We start from the raw sequence: 24601 nt of genomic DNA, 5'->3' as shown, positions 1-24601 counted from the left end.
TTGCACTCATTCTCTCATATTTTCTGTTCCATTTCACACATTTCAATCACACTCATACACCATTTAAGATTTGTCTTAAGACATGATATTCTGAAGCTCCTCCTAACATTATTAGTCACATTTAACTAGTCTTGGACCCATCTCTAGAAACTGATGTCAATCAGTGTTGCTACAGTCCAGAAAATAGATATGGCGTAGTCATATTCACTCAATATGGCTGCTATGATGGTTAAACTGATTAGACATGCATCCAGTATGGTAATAAGTTAAACCTTCATCATGCCTTACTGGTATAAATAATAACTTATGATCATGATTAATTTCCAAACAAAAATATCCCACATTAATCTTATCACTGCAAGACAAATATGGCTTCAAATGTTTCAATGAAGGCATTAAATTAAAACTGTACTTATTGACAGAACAAAGTGCATCTTCACCAATAAATACTTAATCAATTCAACAATGGTAGCCAGGTGGTGAACAGCCTGTGTGTCACTGTGAGCCACAGCTAACAGTCTGACTGCCTCCTCGCCTCCTCCACGTGATCAGGACGGTTGACTTCTACAGGTCCTTCAGGAGCGCCAGACCTCTCCTGGTGTGATGTCACCTGAAGAACTTGTCGATGGTGTTCTGAGAGCCCAGGGCTCTGGTCTTCTTAGAGGGGGGAGGAGGGGAGGAGCCGCGCCTGGAGGCCATGAGAGAGAGCACACGCAAAACAAACGTCTCATTCTGAATACAAACAAAACCAACATGCGAGCACACACGCATGCATGCGTGCGCAGGCACGCGCACCACACACACACACCACACACACTTTTTTTGTCTCACCTTTTGCTCTTGCCTTTGTGTGTGCTTCTCTGCAGGGGTGGGTCTCTGTCTATGAGTGAATAAAAACATATTCAGCATTCAGCAACGAGAAAAAGAGACCAAAACCGCCTAGGACAGACAGACAACGATTTTTAGCCACTTGGGGTTTTTTTCTTTCTCTCCAGGATACAAAGACTGCAATCTCTCAGGCAGAACTGTTAAGAGGATAACGGGAAAGACAGCTCCCCCATTGTCAAGACTGAATGGGCGAGAGAGTGATTTAGCAATTGCAGAGAGCAGGGCAGAGGAGGCCCCACAGGGTGAAATGAGATGTCTACGCTCAGGTGGGAATCAATACACATCCCCCACAATGCCCCTGTCACTGAGACACAGGATCGGGGCCACCGGCCTGGCCTCTCACACAAACAAACTGTTTCGCCAAAACACTTCAAGGAAGTTTTAGTCTCAGCGGCCAAAGAACTTGGCGTCTCACCTGTTCTGGATTGAATCTTGGGTATATATTTGACCAGATATGAAAGTAATCAGGAATATGGTTGACAATGATTGACCCAGATACAACGACTACCGGGGCAAACGAGTGATAAGAGATCGCTTTAAGGTTTGTTTTCCTGATAAATCTCTGAAACACCGACCTTTGACCTTGCTGTGGGTGACGGTGCGGGAAGGCGGTCTCACAGACGGCAGTCCTCCGAGCTCATGTAGCACTTCCTGGTTCAGACAGATGTCCATATGGCGGTTGAAGACGGCGAGGTCATCGGTGTCCTGGGTCACCTGACACACCGGGCAGGTCAGGGTGGGGCCTCTGACATCATGCGACTTGGGAGTGCCGTCGGATTGGCCAAGTCTCAGATCCGCTGCGTCCGGTAAAAACGCCCTGGTAGAGCCGGCCTCGTTGAGACACGGCGCCGGTGCGGCATCTTCCTCCCGCGGTCTCTCTTCGCACTCCTCCTCCTCCGCTGTCCCGGTTCCTCTCCCCGAGTCCCGCCGGTCGCCTGTCTCCGCGGCGCCGCCGCCGAGGCAGCGGTCGATGTGTCTGTTGAAGACGGCCAGGTCTGCGGTCCGCACCTCCCTGAAGCACACGGGGCAGGTCAGGCCGCCTGCCCGGGCCTCATTGGACGGCCCTGAGCCGGGGGCCGTCGTCGTGTCCGGCGTGGAGGAGCCGGTGGAGGTCGGCGTCCTGTCGGTGTGCGTGGCAGTGGAAGCCGATAGGTCCTTGCCGTCGGCGTTCCCGGGCGGATCGCCCCTCTCGGCCTGCAGCCGGAGCCTCTGGGCCTGGGCTCTCTGGAAGAAGGACTGCTGATGCTGCTGCCCCCCAGGCCTGCCCCCCCCCTCCACCCCCCCCCTCTGCCTGACCCCCCAGGGGGTCTCCTCCTCCCGCCCCTGGCTCTGCTTCACTAGAGGAGGGCAGCTGGAGGGCTGGGGCTGGACCAGGGGAGGCGGGACCGGGGACTTGAAGACAGGCACTCTCTCAGACATTTGGGAGGGGCCACTGGAGTCAGCCCCGCCTTGCTGGAGGAATCCCACAATGCTCTTCTGCAGGGGTTTCTTGTCATCCGAGCTGACGAAGCTGGAGATGCGAACGCCTGCGGTACGGACATGCAAACATTTGTGCGTTTAATTTATGCGATGGGAAATGTTTTCGATATTGTGCTGTTGGATAAATGTGCAGTGTTCGTGGACGGGATGCGCAGTTACCCATGAGCCTCAGCCTCAGAGGCTGGGGGCTGACGTTGTCGATCTCGCCCTTCAGGAGGCCCTTAGCGACGGCAAAGATCTCCTCCGCGGTGGCGACCGCACACGGCAGCGTCCACGCTCGGCTTTTCACCTCGAAGTTGACATTCTTCATCTTCAGTGTCACCGTCTTACCCTGGCACAGCACAAAAGTATGAATGAATGAATGAACGACTTGCGTCATGTGACAGGTCATATTTCGTGAGTAGAGGGTCACAGAGGCGGCGTCCTAGGGAGACGTGTCCGAGGCTGATAGCGGCTACCTGGCGTCTCCTTAATGACCCTCCATTTCCTCAGGATATCAGAGGCCCATCAGGAGCCGGCTGAGCCGGGAGCGCTCGCACTATCGATTGGCGCCGAGGTAACAGCATGAGATTCATGAGATTGAGGCCAGACGGCCGTTTCTGGCGTTTTACGGCCCCAAAGCAGCCGTCCCAGAATGACCAGACCAGACCTTTTTTGGTATTGCTCCGTCTGCTCCCTCTCTCCCTGAGGAAAGTGCAATCTGAGGCGATATCAAGACCGAGAGCGGCGCTGGATACTGAGCACTCATGGGAAATTTCGGAGGGGGAAACCGCGGGGGGAAGCCTCACAGAAGGCCAGATTTGCACGGCGAACGTTTGCGTCGTTCGCTCGCTACGACCGTCTCTCCTCTACGATACAGGAAGTACGACAGGATGTGTGGAATGTGTGAGCTGTACTTTCAGAGCCTCCTTGCTCAGGTCCTGGGCCAGGTCTTGGCACAGCTCCCTGCACAGAGACAGCTGCTCCTCCGCCGCGCTCATCTCCCCAAATGTCCTGCAGGGACAGGGACAGGGAAGGAGGGAGGGAGGGGGGACGGAGAGGTTGAAGACCCGAGACGAAGGGTCAAACGTCTTCTCGTTTGGATTGTGCGCTGCTGCTAAAGGAAACTACTGTACCTCTCTGTGCTCATGCTTTTTCTCTCTCCGTCCCTGAACACAAACACAAAACAGAGAGAGAGATAATTAATTGCTTCATTTTCCACAAGTGTAATTTGCTCCAAGTAGCTTCTGCCGTCTGTTCTGCAAAACCTGCCGTCGCTGGCCTTCATAGTTAATTCTCTCATTAGCCGGTTATGGTGTGTATTATTTATAGTTGTAACAGCCTGGCCACCTTTCAATGTGTGTGGAGCCAAGCCCCAGGGAGATCTGAATGAAGTGATGCCATGAAGTCTCAGAGAACAGCAAGGACACCAGCGCCATCTCCTGGCCAAGGTGGGCACAGGTAGTTATGCCCAGAGCTCCCAGCATCTTCTCAGTCACCTTCCCTATGCCAGACACCTACAAGAGAACCACCATATGCACCAGATAGATAAACAACAAAAGTCAGAGCAAGCTATCCAAATCTCTCTATCTTAAAACTATATTGTTCTTTTTCTTAGCTTATCCTTTTTTGCACTAGCATTTTGTACTCGCCCTTTGCACTCTCCTGTCTCGTCCCTGCAACCCGTCCACTATCACAATGCTATGCACCACGACCTAAAGCAAATTCCTAGTACGTTGAAAAACTGCACGGCAATAAATAAATTCTGATTTTGCAGCTTCTTAGGAAGCATCCATCGATTCACTGCTTTGCTATCTAGCAACAGTCTTACAACCTGTAAAACACATACTGAAGGAGCAGTCTAGTGTAGGTCTGAGTGGGGTGGACCGTACCGTACCTTGCGGACTGGCAGTTCCTGTATGAAGTCCATGACTGCCTGTCTGTCGGAGGGGAGTCTGTACTGACCATTGGGTTTGTTCTTGTCACTGCAAACCTTGGCCAGCATCATGTTAGGGCCAATGCCTGGAAAAGTGAAAACACTATTATCAAATAGTAAATGAATCTCAGGCTAATTCTGAAAACTTCAGATATGCTAAGAGCCCAGTCTCTCTCTTTCTCTCCCTCTCTCTCTCTGGCCCACCTGCGCTGGCGGTCAGGGTGGTCTTCTGCTCGATGCGGAAGCGCATCTCTCTCACCGCCTCCTCGCCGCAGGTCCCAAACAGCGCCACGTCCCCGGGGGAGGAGCTGGGGCTGTCCTCAAACAGGACAGGAGAGAGACCCTCCACCTCCACCCCCGGCTCCCCCGAGGGCCCCCCCTGCCCCTCACCTGGTACAGACAGAGAGAGAGAGAGAGAGAGAGAGAGAGAGAGAGAGAGAGAGACGGAGAGAGAGAGAGAGAAGGGAGAGGGGATGAGGAGAGGGACATAGAAAAAAGTAGCTGTGCAGGAATTTCATCTTGGCTACCCTTGCTGTCACTTGTCATGCTTCAGAAACATATCTGAGAGAAAGCGAATCCAGGCCTGGTTCTAATCTCTAATTCACTAACTCGGGCGGACCAGAATTACATGAAGCTTACGGTGTTAAACCCTTAATAGCCCTCTATCCTTTCATTACATTTCAGCCTGCTTTTGTATAATCATCCCAGTATGCTGGAGGCATATCAATCAATCAATCAATCAATCAATGCTTTATTTGTATAGCGCATTTCATACCCAGAGGCAACACAATGCGCTTTACAGAGAACAAGGGAGGAGGGCATACGACCCACCCCTACATATTCCAGAGGGAAGCAAAAAAACAGTAATCACCCGGGGGACAGATAAGTGAGCTGTAAAAATTCCCCTCATAGCTGTAAAAATACCCCTCATATCTTATCATGCCAGCGACTCTGCTGCTGTCGGACTATTGTGGCTGCTGTGGAGCGCACCTGCTCCCGTGGGAGTGCTGGTGTGGAGGCGGTGGGTCCGCAGGGCCTCTGGCCAGCTCTTCCTCTGCTCCAGGTGGTCAGTGATGTCCAGGTAAGCCTCGTCCAGACTCACGGGCAGGAAGTGGGGGTCATAGTCGGCAAAAATCTCCCTGACCTTGCAGGGGGGGGGGGGGGATGGTTAATATGACCAGCATACTATATTGTGCGAATGTGTATGAGCGAGTGAGCGTGAGAAAGAGAGAGAGAGAGAGAGAGAGAGTGAGAGAGAGAGGATGAGAGAGAGAAAGAGAGAGAGACAAAGACAGAGACGGAGACGGAGAGACAGAGAGTGAGAGAGAGAGATTATTACCTCTGTGCTCACTGCTCTGTATTTGTCAAAGTTGGTTGGAACGATGACTAGGTTCGGGCAGAGTTTCTTTGCAATGAAGCCAGGCATGGCTGCTCGTACCCCAAACTTCCTGGCATGGTAGTTAGATGTTGACTAAAGAGAGGACACAGAACAGATGGGACTGCAAAAGTCAAAATCAGGTTTATTTGTCACATACTACATCATACAGGTACGTGTAGTTAAATGTTCCTCTGTTAGCTCCTAGATTGTGCAGAGGAACATTTCACTACTCGTTGTACCTGCATGAACTAAAACACCTAAAGCATGTCACACACCAGCGGTGCACCAGACAGCGCTGCAGCTCACCAGCATGCTCATGGAGCCCACGGCCATAGGTTTGTCCTTCAGGTCAGGGCAGTCCCTCATCTCCACAGCAGCGTAAAAAGCATCCATGTCCACGTGCACGATGACACGACTGAAGTCACGCCCCCTCTCCAGGTCCAAGGTCATCCTGTCCACCTACAGGAAACAGGAAGTGGTTCAGAGACAAAGAGAATATCTGCTCAAAAGACAGGGGCCCAATCCCAAACCACCCCCGACCCACTCCCACTCCACCACCGAGTGTCCCTCCAAATGAAGTGTCACTTGCAGCCGGAGGGCACTCTCAATCGAGGGGGAGGGTATATAAATGGAAAGCCAAATGTGGGACGGACTCCCCACTCCACCAGAACCGACCGGGACAGGGCCGTCACCATGGCATGTTTAGGTGATTTATGGGAAAAATGTTTAGGATTTATAATACAAATATAAATCACTATAATTAAATCCATGTATGATGAGAAATGGTCAAAAATCCAAACGCAAATATGTTTTTGCAAATAAACTCTTACTAAATGAATACTATAACACTGTCCCGAGACAAATACATAAATCAATTAATAACTTACTCCCATGCCTCTTTGGCAGCATTCCTTCTTTTGTGAAGATGCATTTGCATATTGCAGCCTAATGGAATGGAATATATGATGTAGGCTACATTTGACGTAGACCTAGGCCTATTTAGATTTATTTTATGTCGGCTATGAATACAGGCTTACATACAGACCACATTCTGCGATTTTGTTTGAGGAAGTGAAATCAGTGTGAGAAAAACAAAGATTTGAGTGCTGTAAAATAATCTAAAATAATTGACAGTGTAGGAAGACTGAACGTTATTTATATGCGGTTTCCTGCGGCATCTCTTTGGCACGTACACTTCCTGCTTCGGCTATCGGGAGCTTGCACCGATGCAGGCTTGCTATTTAAGGGGTTGACAGCCCACTCGCACTCCAAGCGCACTTCGCGCTAATTGGTTTGGGACGGCCCTTAATATGGCGAAGCTCGGCATGAACGCGCAAACGGAGGGGGAGTGGATAGGGTGAGGGCTTAGGGGGTGGTTTGAGATTGGGCCTAACAATATCATATTTATGGGCGTGGGCACTTGACAACTAGCCTGGCATTGCCAGGCCAAATTCGCAAGAGAAGCGTGGAGAGAAACAGAATGTCAGATCACGTGATCAGGAAGCCAGGCTACTTGACAATGGTCCATACATCAACTTGTCAAGGAACATCCATTCAGTTTCCACATATAAGAACAAACTACACACAAAACCACATACACTGATCCGTCAGTGTGTGTGTTTTCATTACAACATTGAAGCTACTGTACCTGAGCTTGTGCTGTTGTCAGCTGTTGCTCAGTGATCTGTGCTTTCTGCAGCATCATCCTCTCAATGCGCTGGTTCACCTGCTGCTCCTTCTTCAGCTCATTCTCATAGAACCTCGAGCCCTGTGTGACATGATGGGAAACAACTAATGCAGTACCTGTACCTTCAGTTGCTGCTGCAGACTACAGTCACTGTACATTAGACATGTAAACCTAGCTATGGTATACTGGGCGTCCACTAAGCATGCATGGTTTACAGTAGGATTTTAATTCAGTCACTGTCACAGTCACAGTCATAGTTTGCAATCAGTGTTTCTGGCTGACTATTTCAAGATGTTCAATATTTGAACACTGACTGAATCCGTGATGAGGTAATTGTGTTCTTGTCATCACTGGTTACCTTTGAAGACTCCATGATGATTTTATTGATCCTGTCTCTGTCAAGGCCCTCCATCCCAGCCTTGTTATCGTTGAGGGCCATTCTGGAGAGGAAGCCCTCTCCATTGGAGAATGTGCTGGTTCCAGTCTCCATCCTTTCCTTTACTTTCACCTCGACCCTTCATTGAACACAGAGGAATGGATTATATACCCCATTTAATTACCATTAGTTAATTCATATTAGTGACTGACTGAGCTTGGTACTTTGCCTTTCTCTAACTTGACAAGGACTAGCAACTGTTGACAATGACAACTAGCTAAGTTAGATAGCTAGCTTGCTCTCTATAGGCAAACCTAGCTTATAGTGCAGGCTAGGCTACTGTAGCTCGCTAGCTAGCAACGTTAGCCAGCTAACTAGCTGATTCTTTTTTACTAGTCATCATGATGTCCACCTAGTCTACGCATATGTTCAATCTTTTGAAGTTGACTTTCGGTTTGCTGTACCAGCATAAAAATTCGTTCCGTTAGTTAGCATTTACAATCTGATGTTAATGTATATTTTGTTTAGGTAAAGTTACCTCTAAAGACAATAATATTCCAAGTTTGCTTCATCTTGGCGCAAGTGACGCTGCGTCATTTTAGGGGCGGAGCTATTTTGTTTACGGAAGTACAGCGCAGAGCAGAAAAACAAAACATTATTTAATGAATATACAATTTCCAATGGTATAATTAACCTTGTTAGTATGTCAAACTTAGCTAGGCAGTTAGGTATTGTTAAACTGGGGTGTGTACATTTCACGGGACGACAAAAACAATACAGTTCGCAAGGGACATGATTTATAGATCAGCAGTTTTTTGCGCAGTTACTGCAAAGGAGGGAAGCGACGACGCTCATCCACTCCCAACAGACCAAGGGGCTCTGGCTCTGGCTCGTCCCCTTCATGAGCCTAGTGTACTACACTGTTTAGTTTGCTAGTATATGTAGCCCATGGGTGTGATGTAGCTGCTAGCTGTCCTATCCAAGCGTGGCGTGATCTAGAAACCACCTCCGATCTCCAGGATAAGAACATTTCTAGATATTCACGGAAGGGCCGTTTCCTCACCTGGATCTTTACAGGGTTGCGAACGTAGCTATCGCGCCACGAAACTCTTAGTCTTACTACTACTACTAGCTAGAACTAGCTAGCTAACATTGTTATTTAGCACTACGTTGGTAGCCACACAAGTGATGTCGTAGCTTGCTAGTGTAGCGGTAACAGAGTGAAAAACAACCAATACAGGCTGTGGTTTTCGTGGGGAGATTTCGAGTGGAGATAGCTCACCACCGCTAGCTACACTAGCTAACATAACGTAGATGACTGTGTCGTGTTTTGCAAGCTAGCCACCTTCATGCTTTCTGATTTTGCAGTTTAGTTATTCTTGCTAGCGAAGCTGGGTGACATCTTGCCCATTTTCTATACGCTATTATTCTTTGAGCTTCTGGTCGTTAGCTAGCTAAATGTCGGAGAAGAGTTCCAACTCCTCGGGGTCCGATGAGGATGTGGATCCTGAGTCTGGGCAGCCCATCTGTGAGCTCGGCGGGGTCTTAAGCAAGGTTAGTGGAGCACTAGTCGTAGGTAATAACGCAATGTATGCAAATAATTAGCTTCATGGTGAGTAACATAATGAATCTGTACTCACTGTTTGTGCTGCTGTGATTGATACCCCTGTGTGCTCTGGCTGGTGCTTGGTGCTCTTAGTCCTCATACTGCACTTTCAAGTCACTCTTGGCTGCCTGTCTTTCTTGTGTGTGTGCTTACAGTGGACCAACTACATCCATGGATGGCAGGACAGGTGGGTGGTGTTGAAGAATAACACTCTGAGCTACTACAAGTCAGAGGATGAGCGGGAGTATGGCTGCCGGGGCTCCCTGTGTCTCAGCAAGGCCGTGATCACAGTAAGTACGGGACTATCTCTGTCAAACTGCCATCAAAACACAGTGGAATAGATTTCAATGGGTCGGTGAAATGCACAGTGAAATGTTCCATCAAAGTGTTTTGTTTACGTCAGGCTTGCCTTTTCAGCCCCCCCCCTCCCCCCCAGCTCAGGCTATGCTTGGCTGTTCTTCCAGGTCAGTAGTTTGACCAAGAACGTGCCATTCCTTGGGTCCATTTTTCTTAGACCCAGAGAGGTAAACATTAACTAGTAATTAGGCAGGTAGGGAGGGGTAGAGAGCTGTTTTATCAGCCAGGGTGCACTGACATTTCAAGGAGAGCACAGAAAGGTAAACTCCATTAGTGAGATAGTTATTCAGTAGGCAACATAAAATCCTAAATTTCCCCCTGTAATTTAGCCAGTCAGTCTTTGTTTTCTCTGCTTCTGTTTCTGGCCATCTGACACTGGCCTCTCCCTGGGCTGGCCTCCTGTCGGTCAGATAAGCTGAAATCCCACACCCTGGTTAAACATTTTCTTTCCTCTCAGAGAACACCACTGTGCGGACTAGAGGCCAAAACTACTGGTTTTTCTACCTCTACGTTGTATTTCCGCAATAGGATTACAATTCTTAAATCGGCTTGAATGCACAATATGGGGTTGTTGTGGTAAGTTCCCTGAAGTGAAAGCTGGTTTTGTGCTCCTCAGGGAACATACGGTAACAGTTCCTTCCTGTTTTGTGTAAATGTCACTGTGAGGAAAGCAACGTTTTTGTTATTGTGTCAGAAACTCAACGGCACTCCCAGACGAGTACACAGAGCCTCTCTCTCACTAATAATCGGAGCGCTGCGCGCCAGACGGGAGCAGCCTCTGCCAGCCTCCGCATATCCCAGAGACGAATATCCCCGAGACGGGCCTGTTGACAGACCGCTAAGAGATGGGGAGGAATGCAGAAAGAAGCCAGCGCTTCACTTCTTGCATCATCAGTGATTGACTGCCGCTGACTCCTACCAGGCAGTCCTCTCACACACGGCACATATTTGTGCAGGAGAGGCATTCGTTCCTGCCGCGGCCTCTGGCTCGGGAATCGCACTGTCAAGTCGGGTCACTGCACGTCCACTGGGCCGCTGACCACTACCAGAGAACCTCCTCTGCTGCTCTCACATGACCACTACCAGAGAACCTCCTCTGCTGCTCTCACATGACCACTACCAGAGAACCTCCTCTGCTGCTCTCACATGACCACTACCAGGGAACCTCCTCTGCTGCTCTCGCTCTTGCAGCTTTGCTTGAGCGCAGGTTCTCAACTCCACTCATACAGGTTTGTGGATCAGCGGCTTAATGCGGTTTCTATTGATATTTCCTCCTCAAAAAGACAAAGGCTATGCCGACCTCTGAAGATTTGTTGGTGATGACATTTATGTTTGGTATTAAGCAACACTTTTTTTTTTTTTTTTTTTGTGTGACATTTCCTACCCCCCCAAAGATATTGTTCTGCAAGGCTGCAGCCACAGGATTGGCCAAGGCAGCAGTTTAGCTCAGACTGCTTACACAGGGGAAGGTGGGCAGAGCCAGGGAGGCGGTGATGGGCAGAGCGGGACGGAAGGGGAGAGGGAGGGAGGGAAGGAAGGAGGGAGGGAGGGATGTAAACAGGATTGCGAAGCGGGCTTCACGGGCCTAAGCTGACCCAGCCTAGCCTCGGAGGGGCTCGCACGTTCCTCGGTCGGAGAGCGCAGAGTTTCTGAAGGCTGTGGTCGGTCAGCGTCACCTGGTTCTACCAGAGGGTTCGGTTCTAGGAAGCTGATGCCAGATCTGTGCCGGAGCAGACGTAGTAGCCTAACCTCTGCTGGAGTAGCTCAGGACAGAGGAGCATTATCAGAAACCACCAGCCCTGTTCACATGGCCACGGAACACATCTCGCTTCAGTTTTTGACTGCAATTCCCTACCAAACTAACGCAGGCATTGAATTTGCACTCCGCAGTCAGTGTGCGTCTGTGACTCTCTCTGCGTACATTGTTGTCCATGGCAACAAATAAAGCGGACTGTGTCATTATTAGTGAATGTGATTGGGTTCGCTCAGTCTGAACCGGTGTTAGGCAGCTTTATTCTTAGCATTATAGAAAACAGACTGTGTGTGTGTGTGTGTGTGTGTGTGTGTGTGTGTGTGTGTGGGTAAGGACCACAACCCTCTGTAGCCCTCCGCTCCGAGTTCAATCAGATTCCAGTCCCAGAGGGATCTTGGGTATTGGGTGTGTGCGCACGTGCTCGGAGGCCTGGGGGGGAGGGCTGGGGGGTGGGGGTGCTTAGCGGGGGGAGGGGAGGGGAAGACTCGTAGGAGGAGGAGAGGGGTACCGGTTTAAGACGAACCCTGGCCCAGAGTGGAATGCGGAAGGAATCCTAACGTCCCGCTAACGTCCCGCCCCTCTATGAGGATTTCCGGAGGTCGAGGACGGAGACGTTCGACGAGCGTTCCTAATTAAAAACCCTCTCACGGCGCACGCGTCTCTTTTCTCCGCCTCTTCCTCGGGCACGGGCGCGATCCGGGAGAGCCGTCTACGTCCGTGCGTCCGAGTCTGGGACGCGACGAAGAGCGTTTCAAATGTCGCCCCGTTGACTGACTCGCGTCTCCTTTTGACCCAACAGCCTCACGAGTTCGACGAGTGTCGCTTCGACATCAGCGTCAACGACAGCGTGTGGTACCTGAGGGCCGAGGACCCCGAGCAGAGGCACCAGTGGATCGACTCCATCGAACTGCACAAGGTAGGCGTGTGTGTGTGTGTGTGTGTGCGTGTGCGCGTGTGTGTGCGCGTGTGTGTTTGTTTGACCCTTTGCAGAGGACGCGAGCGCACAACACTGCGGTTGCGCTCAGCATGGCCAGTTGAGCAGGATGTGGGGTGTGGTATTCGTCAGCGAGGTGGGGGCTGGCGGCCAGGGTCGGGCGGAGAGGGAGTTGTCTCGGGAATGTGGCAGGGTCACCGCGACCCATCCCAGGAACTCTCGGAATGTGGGGAGCGAACGGTCAGGGAAGCCCTCGTCAGATTGCGTGTGTGTGAGCGAGCACGCGTGCGTCCGTGCGCGCCTGTGTGTGTGTGTGTGTGTGTGTGTGTGTCCGCGTGATCGTTCAGCAGGTGTTTAGGGGATGAGATGTCCTTGTGGATGGTGAAGTGAGTCATTGTTATTTGGGTGTGAGTGACCACAGGACAGTATCAACAGTGTGTCAAAGAGCCAGCGCTGAGCCGGGGTGACTCCTGGGCTATGACCTACAGTAACCCCACACTGGTCCACATGGATAGGTGTGTCTTTACCGCCACCTGCTGGAATACTCAGGGTGTTGCTGGTAGTCTTTCCCGAGGCTCATTGCCCATCCAGGTCTGGGATGGTCAGAATCGGCTCAATTCTTTAGGTGACCGTTTCCACCATCATGTTCATGCTTAATCGACCAGATCACTAGGGCTGTATATCCTCTTGGATTTCGCGATACGATACGCATCACGATACACAGGTCACGATTCCATACGTATCACGATACAGAGGTCACGATACAATACGATACGATACGATACGTATTGCGATACACACATCATTTACTGAAAGATTTTAAGTGTTCAAGACTGAAAACTGAATGGCTCAAATGCACTATATAGATAACTCAAACTCAATGACTGGACAGAGAGCTAGCTAATAAATATTTTGATATTTGATATCCATGCTTTTTAAACTGTCAACATTGTAGTATTTATGGTTTTTCAAAATTATTTATATGTATGCTTTTTTAACTTAATATTGTAGAATATGCTTTTTAAACTGGATTTAAAAAATTTTAAAAATATATATATATATATATATTTTTTTTTTTTTTAATTTTACAGCGCCCGGCTGTATCGATACTCCGGGCTGAAAGATCGATACAGTATCGCGAGACTACGTACCGCGATGCATCGTTGTATCGATACAATCCTACAGCCATACAGATCACGCAGATTGAAGAGAGTAGATTCATTTAATTTGAATTGTACAGGGCCCTGCCTTTTGATTCAGTGACACGAACTCTTGTTAAATTCTGTTCACATTCTTTGCATCGAGTGGACAGGTTTCTTAATCTCAGCACTCAGATTCACTGTCTTTCGGGCTGGAAGAGCTGATGTCAGTTCTGAAGAGCAGCACTACATTTGCATATAACGGTAATGACATTTCAGTTGTTGACACTTCAGAGTGTTTGTTTTGCGACTAACCACTTCAACAATACAGGTGTGTGTGTGTGTTTGTGTGTGTGTTTGATGTGTGTGTGTGCGTGTGCATGGGGCACGTGCTGGAAGGAGAGACATGTCACTGCTCTTGAGTGAGAGCAGTTCTCCTGATGAATAATGCATGTGTTGCAGTCGGCCATTCGACACAAACGCAAATATGAAGAGGCTCAAAGCAAACACATACACACGCACACACACTTAGTACACACATTCAAGCGCTCTGATCTCCACTGATGCAAGCAGTGGTTTTACAGAGAAGACCATTCCAAAGACGACAAAAGATGGGGGGGTTGTGAGGGGGGGGGGGGGGGGCAACTAGTGCTGTTTCAGTATCCCCCCCCCCCGTCTTAGGTAGGTAGTTGGCTCAGTCCCAAAGCAACACTGACCCAGATATACAGTAGAGAGAGAGAGAGAGAGAGAGAGAGAGAGAGAGAGAGAGAGAGAGAGAGAGAGAGAGAGAGAGAGAGAGAGAGAGAGAGAGAGAGAGAGAGAGAGAGAGAGAGAGAGAGAGAGAGAGAGAGAGAGAGAGAGAGAGAGAGCGCGCTATGGAGCTTCAGACAGAGGCTGCTCCTTCCCCTCACCCCGCCCAGCTAACTAGATTACCATCTTTTTACACACACACGCACACACACACACGCACGCGCTCCCACCTACACAATGCTTGGCTGCTCTTCCTCTCTGTATATCGGCTCCTCTCTGTCTCTCACTCAGACACACCTGCTCACAACCCTGCCGTGCTACCAGCAACACTCACACACACACACACACACACATCGTGGGTCGCTTACAGCGGGGATGGACGCCGTTCGGCGGTGCAGACAGTGTCAAGAAAAGGTGTGTGGTCTGGCTATGCGCGTGTGGAGGGTCTGCCTGCCTGTGTGTGTGTGTGTGTGTGTGTGTGGGCGCGCATGTGAGTGATTGACGAGCTGCGTCGCTCGGTGTCAGCACGGTGGTCTCTTCCTCACTCACTGCCGATTGGCTCTCCCGGTCTCTTCGCGCTGATTGGCTGCCCGCCTTTCCTCCTCCTCCTCCTCCTCCTCCTCCTCCTCCTCCTCCTCCTCCTCGGGACCGGAGTGCTTCTGTTGTTTTTTTTCTGTGTTTTTTTTCCCTCCTCTCTTCTTGCCTTCCGCTCCATCCTTTCTCCTGCTCGCCACGCTGGATAATCCTCTTCCTCTCCTCCTCTTCCTCCCCTCATCATTGCGTCTCAGCGAGGGGGTCTCTGGGGTAACGGGTGGGGGGGGGGGGGGGGGGGGGGCGGAGCTGTGCTGGAAACCCAGGGATCGGGAGCGCTGGGAGAGAGGGGGGGGGGGCGGTGGGCGTGGTCGTCCGGGCGCTACTATGTGGGGGCCGGCCGCCGGCCGGGGCTGCAGCGGCGCCCTGCTCTGCTTCGACTGCTGGAGCGGGCGAACGGTGGGGCTCTCTCTCTCTCTCTCTCTCTCTCTCTCTCTCTCTCGCACATTAGCACGCCGCCGGTGCCGCTTACGAGCTTCCTCTTGACCTTGTGCTCCGCGCGCACGCCAGCGAGCGGACTAGCGCACCGCATGCCGCGCCTTGTCGTCACGCGGGCGCTCTGTCGGACGCTGATCCGCGCGCGCCGGGGTCGTGGGCGAGTGAGTGATGAACGCGCTTGTTGGTGAGCGAGTGAACGCGCGTGTTGGTGAGCGAGTGAACGCGCGTGTTGGGGAGCGAGTGAACGCGCGTGTTGGTGAGCGAGTGAACGCGAGTGTTGGGGAGCGAGTGAACACGCGTGTTGGTGAGCGAGTGAACGCGCCTGTTGGTGAGCGAGTGAACGCGCGTGTTGGTGAGCGAGTGAACGCGCGTGTTGGTGAGCGAGTGAACGCGCGTGTTGGTGAGCGAGTGAACGCGCGTGTTGGTGAGCGAGTGAACGCGCGTGTTGGTGAGCGAGTGAACGCGCCTGTTGGTGAGCGAGTGAACGCGCGTGTTGGGGAGCGAGTGAACGCGCGTGTTGGGGAGCGAGTGAACGCGCGTGTTGGTGAGCGAGTGAACGCGCGTGTTGGGGAGCGAGTGAACGCGCGTGTTGGGGAGCGAGTGAACGCGCGTGTTGGTGAACGAGTGAACGCGCGTGTTGGTGAGCGAGTGAACGGCGCGTGTTGGTGAGCGAGTGAACGGCGCGTGTTGGTGAGCGAGTGAACGCGCGTGTTGGGGAGCGAGTGAACGCGCGTGTTGGGGAGCGAGTGAACGCGCGTGTTGGTGAGCGAGTGAACGCCCGTGTTGGGGAGCGAGTGAACGCGCGTGTTGGTGAGCGAGTGAACGCCCGTGTTGGGGAGCGAGTGAACGCGCGTGTTGGTGAGTGAGTGAGTGAGCGGGTTGGTGAGCGAGCATGTTGGTGAGCAAGTGAACGCGCGTGTTGGTGAGCGAGTGAACGTGCGTGTTGGGGAGCGAGTGAACGCGCGTGTTGGTGAGCGAGTGAACGCGCGTGTTGGTGAGCGAGTGAGCGGGCGTGTTGGGGAGCGAGTGAACGCGCGTGTTGGTGAACGAGTGAACGCGCGTGTTGGTGAGCGAGTGAACGGCGCGTGTTGGTGAGCGAGTGAACGGCGCGTGTTGGTGAGCGAGTGAACGCGCGTGTTGGTGAGCGAGTGAACGCCCGTGTTGGGGAGCGAGTGAACGCGCGTGTTGGTGAGCGAGTGAACGCGCGTGTTGGTGAGCGAGTGAACGCCCGTGTTGGGGAGCGAGTGAACGCGCGTGTTGGTGAGCGAGTGAACGCGCGTGTTGGTGAGTGAGTGAGTGAGCGGGTTGGTGAGCGAGCATGTTGGTGAGCGAGTGAACGCGCGTGTTGGGGAGCGAGTGAACGCGCGTGTTGGGGAGCGAGTGAACGCGCGTGTTGGGGAGCGAGTGAACGCGCGTGTTGGGGAGCGAGTGAACGCGCGTGTTGGGGAGGGAGTGAACGTGCGTGCCACGCTCAGCGCTGGGTGGTCGTCTCCGCTGGGGGACGATGGCAGGAACCTGATCTTTGATGTGCTTAGGCACCTGTCTGTCCATAGTATTCACATTGCATGTCTACATAGTGTCTTAGTGTATTATATGTGTACTGCCTATTGATATGCTGTTTGATACACTGTTTATTATTATTATTATTATTATTATTATTATTATTATTAGCCTACTTACTCAGTTACTGTAAACGCACAGCATTTCACTCACTGGTACACTTGTGTACACTACAGTGATGCGACAATGAAGAGACTTGACTTATGTCTGTTTTATGCATGACGAAGGCAAAGTATAGAGAATAGCCTAGGCCTATATTATAGGGATTTTACTATTCACTGCTCTTTTAAGTCTTTTATAAGTCACCTACTAAGGCAATGCAATTCAGAGGTGGTTATGAAAAACCTATCCTGTTGTGTGTGTGTACATGTGTGTACGTGTGTGTACGTGTGTGTGTGTGTGTGTGTGTGTGTGTGTGTGTGTGCATGTGTGTGTGTTCACAGAGTGATATTTGATATCCTGCTGTTACAGTAGGTGGCCTGGATGTGTTCCCCTTTGTCACTTCCCTGTGTGTGGATTCCATCTGAGGAATGTGTCACCTGTGCTAAGGTTCCAACACGGTCCTGACCTGGGCTCAGGTGCCCCGGTAGTTTGCATCACAAATTCTGTGTGTGTGTGTTCTGTGTGTGTGTGTGTGTTCTGTATGTGTGTGTGTGTTCGACCGGATGACTGACTGACGGGCTGATTCACAACCGAGGACAGTCGACAAAAAGAAAGATGGCATCACGTATGATGCAATATCTGCGATCAATATTCCAACTAACAAATATGGTTGTGGTTAGTATTCTAACCACACCCTACAAGACTAGGGTGTGGCCTAGCCTGTATCATCAGCAGCAGCAGAGGCTGGCCTGCTATTACCCTAGTCCTGTGTTGAAGGAGTCAGATGTGTGTGTGTGTGTGTGTGTGTGTGTGTGTGTGTGTGTGTGTGTGTGTGTGTGTGTGTGTGTGTGTGTGTGTGTGTGTGTGTGTGTGTGTGTGTGTGTGTGTGTGTGTGTGTGTGCACGGTTGGACTGATTCTCTTCTCGTTATGAACAGGCGGTGTCTCTGTGTGGCCCGGCGGCTTTGATTGACTTCCTCCTCCCGCCGGCTCCATGACGCATTCCTCCTCACACCGCAGATGGTTAATGTATGTACTCTTCCTCTCCTCTATCCCTCCCTCCACCCCCACCCCCCCCCTCTCTCTCTCTCTCTCTCTCTCTCTCTCTCTCTCTCTCTCTCTCTCTCCCCCTCTCTCTCTCTCTCTCTCTCTCTCTCTCTCTCTCTCTCTCTCTCTCCCCCTCTCCCCCTCTCTCTCTCTCTCTCTCTCTCTCCCTCTCTCTCTCTCTCAGGCGGAGTCTGGCTACGGCTCAGAGACCAGTCTAAGGCGTCATGGCTCCATGCTGTCTCTCACCTCGGCGGCCAGCGGCTTCTCTGCCACCTCCACCTCCTCCTTCAAGGTAAAGCAGCACCCTGACCCTGCGCTGCCTCTGGTCCCTGGTCCCAGTACACATCCTCCCTGACCCAACTACGCTGGACCAAACTACGGGGATGGTCGTGTCCGCATTGACCTCTCTCTCTCTCTCTCTGTCTCTCTCTCTCTCTATCATCCCCCTCCTCTCTCTCTATCTCTATCACCTCTCTCTCTCTCTCTCTTTCACCCCCCTCCTCTCTCTCTCTATCTCTCTCTCTATCTCTATCACCCCCCTCCTCTCTCTCTCTCTCTCTGTCTCTCTCTCTCTCTCTATCATCCCCCTCCTCTCTCTCTATCTCTATCACCTCTCTCTCTCTCTCTCTTTCACCCCCCTCCTCTCTCTCTCTATCTCTCTCTATCTCTATCACCCCCCTCCTCTCTCTTTCTCTCTCTCTATCTCTCTCTCTATCTCTATCACCTCTCTATCTCTCTCTCTTTCTATCTCTTACACCTCTCTCTCTCTCTCTCTCTCTATCACCCCCCTCCTCTCTCTCTCTCTCTCTCTCTCTCTCTCTCTCTCTTTCTTTCTCTATCACCCCCTCCTCTCTCTCTCTCTCTCTCTCTCTCTCTATCACCCCCTTCCTCTCTCCCTCTCTCTCTTTCTCTCTCTATCACCCCCTCCCCTCTCTCTCTCTCTCTCTCTCTCTCTATCACCCCCTTCCTCTCTCCCTCTCTCTCTTTCTCTCTCTATCACCCCCTCCCCTCTCTCTCTCTCTCTCTCTCTCTCTCTCTCTCTCTGTGTTGCCCTCCCTCTCTCTCTTTCTCTCTCTCTCTCTCTCTCTGTGTTGCCCTCCATCTTGGATTAGAAGGGTCACAGCCTGCGTGAGAAGCTGGCGGAGATGGAGACGTTCCGGGACATCCTGTGCAGACAGGTGGACACGCTGCAGAAGTACTTTGACTCCTGCGCCGACGGCATCTCCAGGGACGAGTTCCAGAGAGACAGAGGTAGGCATCGCCATCCCGGGCGGGCGAGGGGCGGGAGAGGACAGGAGAGAGGGAGCGGGAGGAGTCCAGGCAGGCGAGGCTCTCCTCTGCCCGACACTCCGGACCCCGCGGTCCACCCCGTCCACTTTGGACATCTACTGCCCGGGCACTTTGCGCCTAATGTTTTACGAACTAAAAATAGAGGCAGGCGTCACTCTTAATCCGATCCGACCAATCCGGTTATGTATCCTAATGGCGATGTAGAGATATGTGTCCCTGCTGTTAGCCTGGGGTTTGGAGGAGGCCGGGCCGGGCTGGGCCGGGCCGGGCCGGGCCGGATGGGAGAGTGACCGACAGGCGCTGTGTTGTTCTCGTCCGCAGTGGTGGAGGAGGACGAGGACGACTTCCCCGCCACCACCAGGCCCGACGGAGACTGTCTGCACAACAACAACGGCAGCAAAGAGAAACGTGAGGACCGACCGCTAACCCAACCCGCTAGAGATATCAAATCAAATCAAACTTTATTTGTATAGCGCATTTCATACACAGAGGCAACACAATGCGCTTTACAGAGAGCAATGGGAGGGTGGGCATAGCTCAACGAGACGATCGATCTATTGGCTAAGAACGTATACAGAGATATGGAACATGTTCACTCAACTGCCGACTGACCGAACCCGCTAGAAATACGGAACATGTCACTTATTTTATCTGGAGAACCTTGTCCACTTAATGGTGTTTCTCTGCATCTCATTCTCTCTCTCTCTCTCTCTCTCTCTCTCTCTCTCTCTCTCTCTCTCTCTCTCTCTCTCGTATCTCCAGTGTTCCCCCCTGCCAGTCCTAAAGGTATTAACGGTATAGACTTCAAGGGCGAGGCCATCACGTTTAAGGCCACCACCGCCGGGATCCTCTCCACACTCTCCCACTGCATTGAGCTGATGGTGAAACGAGAGGACAGCTGGCAGAAGAGACTGGACAAGGTACTGGACACACACACACACACACACACACACACACAGAGCACAACCTGCCCGGGGCTCCATCAGGTATGGTTGGAGCGAATCCCGTTTCAATTCAATCTACCCAAGAAGTGAATGAGTTTCCAATTGACAAATCCAGATCGTTGCCAACAAACGCAGTGTCTACGTCGGTGGTAGCGAACATCAGGCTCCGCCCCTGTCTCGCCACAGATCTGGTTTCTGATAGAACCGGCCGAGGAGTGCGGGAACACCTCCCCCGGTCTGTCGCACTGCGGTGCGGTCGGCTTCTGAGGGTTAGAAACAGACCCTGGCCTGAGAGAAGGAGGAGGAACAGGCCCTGGCCTATCAGGACCCGCCGATGGACCAAGGCCAGCCTCGGTCCCGTCACGTCCTGGCGCACGCCCACCGCTTGTCGGTCGGAACGAACGGCGAGGCTCGTCCGCGTTGCGTAACCAATACCGCAAACAGGCTTTCTCTAGTCTAGCGTAGGACGACGGGAGACTGTAGTTCCTTAAGCTTTCTTTTGTTTGCATTCGTGCATTCGAGTGTGTGTGTGTGTGTGTGCGTGCGTGCGCGTGTGTGTGTGTGTGCGTGCGTGCGCGTGTGTGTGTGTGACGGTGTGCAGGTGTGCAGGTATTCGCCCTCTCTTGCGTCACAGCTTGAATCAGCCCCAGGCCGGGCCCCCGTCTGCCGTCGCCAAACCAGTTGTGCCGCCCCCTCCCACCAGCCCAACCCTTCAGCACGGCACCCTGGGAACAGCCTCCAGTTGGCTCAGACCGCCAGACTGAAACTACCTACTGCACAAGCTCCGAGCGCGCGCTCGCGCGTGTGTGTGTCTACCGCATGCGGGGCAGATTCGCGGGGGGAGGGGGGGGAGACACACACACACGCCAGACACACACACACACGCTCCGAGGTCCAGCCGGCGAGGCCGAGGATGAGCGGGCGCGCGTCGTGGTGTCACCTGTCGTTCAAGCCGTCGGTCCACTGGAAGACGGTGCTCCACAAGTACAACAGCCAGCGATGGATCCCGCTGCAGACGCGCAGCCTTTTCTACACAGTAGGTCTCCGTCCGCTGGACAGGGGGACGGGGACGGGGGTGTCCCCTGACCCGGGACTGTCTCTCTGTCTCCTGGGCCTGGACGCCTAGGCCCACTCCTCTCCGGCTGGCGTGGCTTCTCTCTAAGCCCCCTCTCTCTCTTCAATTGTTTTTGTTTCCTTTATTCCAGTTTTTCTGGTCTCGGCGTGCGCAGCCGTAACGATAGTCGGCGGTTTTTTGTTGTGTCTCGCCGCCGCCCCTTTTTAAGTCCTTTTAGGAGGCGTAAGACGATAGAGGAGGCGCCGGGGTTTCTTGTCGTACCGAGATCGCAATCGAGCCTTCTGCCTGGTTGGAGAGAGCAGGGCGGAGCTCATGGTATTTAAACGGGGGTGGAGGGGGCGAGGCCGAGCCCCTCGATCGGGCCGGCCGTTCGGGTTCGGTGCGCCCCGACATTGTGGGATTAACGCTGACCACGGAAGCTTCCAGACCAGAGGCGGAGCCTCTCCTCATTAGCCTCTGCTGGTTAGTAGCCTGCGGTGGAGCATGGGACCGGGAGGTCAAACCTGTTTGACCAGCGACGCGTCCTCTGTTCCATAGATAGCGTCCCGGACGCGCTCCTGTGACTGTTGTGTGTTTGTATAGTGGGCCTGCCGGGGAGTATGTATGTTGTGGGTGTGGCGTGTGTTTTGTGTGTTTTGTGTGTGTGTGTGTGTGTGTAGGCTTGTATGTAACAGCATTGCTGAACAGAGATCTACAGACACACACTGGGAACCAAGCTATCTGATGGGGTCAGGATGGGGAGCAGCAGGATTCTGTGGTTCTGAAACACTGACCTGGGTTCTGAAACACTGACCTGGGTTCTGAAACACTGACCTGGGTTCTCTCATCTTCATCTCCACCTCACTGGCTTTGTGTGTCCAGGAGCTGGAGAAGAGGAGGAGGGTGGAAGATGCCTACAAAAACGCCATGAGTGAAATGAAGAAGAAGTCCCACTACGGAGGCCCAGACTACGAGGTAGGATGGAGGCGTCATATGATATTGAGTATTATGCTTGTTTATAGTTTATCTGTATTGTGCATAAGCTTGCAGCCAGCAGCAACATTTCACTGTAAATGTACACATACTGTACGTTACATCGTGAAGATTACAAGAAATATCTTCTTGTAGATACAGGAGTCAAAGCTCTATGAATAGACCTATAACTTTGTTTCACAATGAAAAGTGCTTTATGAATAAATGAATGAGTATTTATGATGTATATGTGACAGACTGAGATGCGAGGTACCAGTTAGGATGGACCAGGGCCTGTGGACGAGAGGGTTTTGTAGTTGATCTACGGTACCTGCTGCTGTGTTTCTACAGGAGGGGCCCAACAGTCTGATCAACGAGGACGAGTTCTTCGATGCCGTGGAGGCGGCCCTGGACCGGCAGGACAAGATAGAGGAACAGCAGGTATGGGGCAGCTTCAAACCCCCCCTCAACCCTGGCCAGCTGTGGTAGACATGAGAACCAAACCCCACCCTCAACCCTGGCCAGCTGTGGTAGACATGAGAACCAAACCCCCCCTCAACCCTGGCCAGCTGTGGTAGACATGAGAACCAAACCCCCCCTCAACCCTGGCCAGCTGTGGTAGACATGAGAACCAAACCCCCCCTCAACCCTGGCCAGCTGTGGTAGATTCTCTCTCTCTGCTCGTTCACCACGTTCACATGGACCCTAATATTCCACTAATAATCAGAATAATGGCCCAATCGGAATAAAAATGCCTCATGTAACCACGTCAATGGGAAGAGACCGATCCCATCCGGTCCAATCTGGATTTATTCTCAGTAAGGATCATAATTTCTGTCTGGTTGGAATAAATGTATTCTTTCTGCGCGTGTTTGCCCCACGGGGGTAACTGTACATTGAAGTTGGTCAAACGTGTTTGACAAGAGGAACGAAGCTGGAGTCCAGTCAACTGAACCATCAACCAAATCAAAAAACTATTGTAAGGTGTCAAAATGGTAAAAGTGGTTCTGGTTTTCAACCGGACCAGGTTGGTCCACCAGTTTTCAATTTTATGGTTTTATGGATGACCTAATGGGAGAGCGACCATTGGCCATTGTATATATTATAATTTTTTCCCCCCGGCAGATTAGACACATGCCAAAAATGTTATATTCTGAATAAATGCTTTGGCGCATTTAAACGTACATCATATCAGATCAATTTATTTAGTGTCCGTCTAAAGCTGCAATCTCTAATCAGAATAATCTGAATTCAATCAGATTGAAGATCTATTGTCCGTGTAACCGCAGCTGTTGACTTAGCTTAGCTATTGGCCATTGACTCACACTGATGTCTCTGTTCTTCAGTCAGAGAAGGTCCGAATACCTCGACTGACTCCGGTCCCTCCAGGAGACCCATACTCCACCATCGGCACACACCGATTCTCCGCCAAGGTAACGCACACACACACACACACACACACACACACACACACACACACACACACACACACACCACACACACTTGACCCTCAAACGATGAGAGTTCATACTGCAGCCATGAATGCTCATGAATAACATAGATATGATGTGTCTTTGACGGCGTTCCCTCTGGGGGCGAAGGTGCCGCCCTGTGACCCCCCTGTCACCCCCCTGTCACCCCCCCTGTCCGCTAGGGCCCCATCTCCCGCCAGGCTGCTTCAGACCAGGCGTGTGCATGTTTGTCCCTGTCGAACCGCGTGAGCCCGCTTCCCTCTTCCCCCCCCACTCCTCCTCTCACGCCTCCCACAGCGCTCCGTTTCATGGGGCTTCGCGGCGCCGAGCTTCCGTGCGCTCCGTCGATCTCTGGCGAGTCGCAAATCGCAAACGGCGGCCTCGTCGACGCCGGTGGTGGCAGAGCTTTCACTTACACCTCGAACCGTTCTCTCTGGTTTCCTCCCTCTCCTCCTCCCTCTGCCCCCCCCCCCCCCTCTCTCTCTCTCTCTCTCTCTCTCTCTCCGTCCTTCTCTTCGTCCTCTAGCCCCATAGCTGCTCCTCCTCCCTGTCCTCCGTCGAGCTGGTCAGTGCCTCAGACGATGTTCACAGATTCAGCGTTCAGGTACCGTATAACGTTCAGCAGAGAGCGCCCGCAAGCACGCCCACCGGAACGCACGCCACACCGCACCGCTCCACATTCCACTGCACCGTAGCGCCGTTCCAGGGACCCCGCAGGTGACGGACGCCACGTCCGGCAGAATCCTCCCTCCGCGTTGACCGGATGTCCATCCAGGCGCCGAGCTCGGCCGCGGCGGTCCGTCTCTCCTTTCCTCTCACAGCGTGGGCCGGGCGTAGACCCGAGCGGGACGTGCGCCACTTCTGGACACGT

The 24601-nt window shown here is 52.2% G+C and overlaps 2 protein-coding genes across 5 annotated transcripts in view; one reads left to right on the top strand and one right to left on the bottom strand.

The window, feature by feature from the left end:
• Positions 1-8: 8 nt before the first annotated feature.
• polk (polymerase (DNA directed) kappa) lies at positions 9-8300 on the bottom strand. The gene is made up of 15 exons (XM_084457235.1): positions 8262-8300; positions 7706-7862; positions 7309-7428; positions 5967-6119; positions 5622-5753; positions 5273-5426; positions 4487-4672; positions 4244-4368; positions 3697-3863; positions 3483-3515; positions 3264-3360; positions 2527-2698; positions 1464-2414; positions 832-880; positions 9-688 (listed from the first exon to the last, which is right to left on the bottom strand). Exons 2-15 carry the CDS (start codon positions 7835-7837, stop codon positions 607-609), a joined length of 2553 nt encoding a protein of 850 aa, XP_084313361.1. The 5' UTR covers positions 7838-7862; positions 8262-8300; the 3' UTR covers positions 9-606.
• A 66-nt stretch (positions 8301-8366) lies between these two features.
• Positions 8367-24601, top strand: part of LOC311324688 (ceramide transfer protein-like) — a 23264-nt gene continuing 7029 nt past the window's right edge. The window contains exons 1-11 of one of the 4 annotated variants that reach the window (XM_084457231.1): positions 8367-9277; positions 9485-9619; positions 12239-12355; positions 18183-18290; positions 19114-19249; positions 19610-19696; positions 20051-20208; positions 22169-22261; positions 22610-22699; positions 23605-23691; positions 24257-24334. In XM_084457231.1, coding sequence (XP_084313357.1) covers positions 9182-9277; positions 9485-9619; positions 12239-12355; positions 18183-18290; positions 19114-19249; positions 19610-19696; positions 20051-20208; positions 22169-22261; positions 22610-22699; positions 23605-23691; positions 24257-24334 — 1185 coding nt within the window. In that variant the 5' untranslated portion in view covers positions 8367-9181. Of the gene's footprint in view, positions 9278-9484; positions 9620-12238; positions 12356-18182; positions 18291-19110; positions 19250-19609; positions 19697-20050; positions 20209-22168; positions 22262-22609; positions 22700-23604; positions 23692-24256; positions 24335-24601 lie in introns of all 4 variants that reach the window. The other 3 variants (XM_084457230.1, XM_084457233.1, XM_084457232.1) reach the window with 3 other exon arrangements.

This window comes from Borostomias antarcticus (genome assembly GCF_949987555.1).
Source record: "Borostomias antarcticus genome assembly, chromosome: 23".
Taxonomy (NCBI): Eukaryota; Metazoa; Chordata; class Actinopteri; order Stomiiformes; family Stomiidae; genus Borostomias; species Borostomias antarcticus.
Note: the sequence above shows the minus strand (reverse complement) of the source record. Positions and strands in the feature narration are given on the sequence as shown.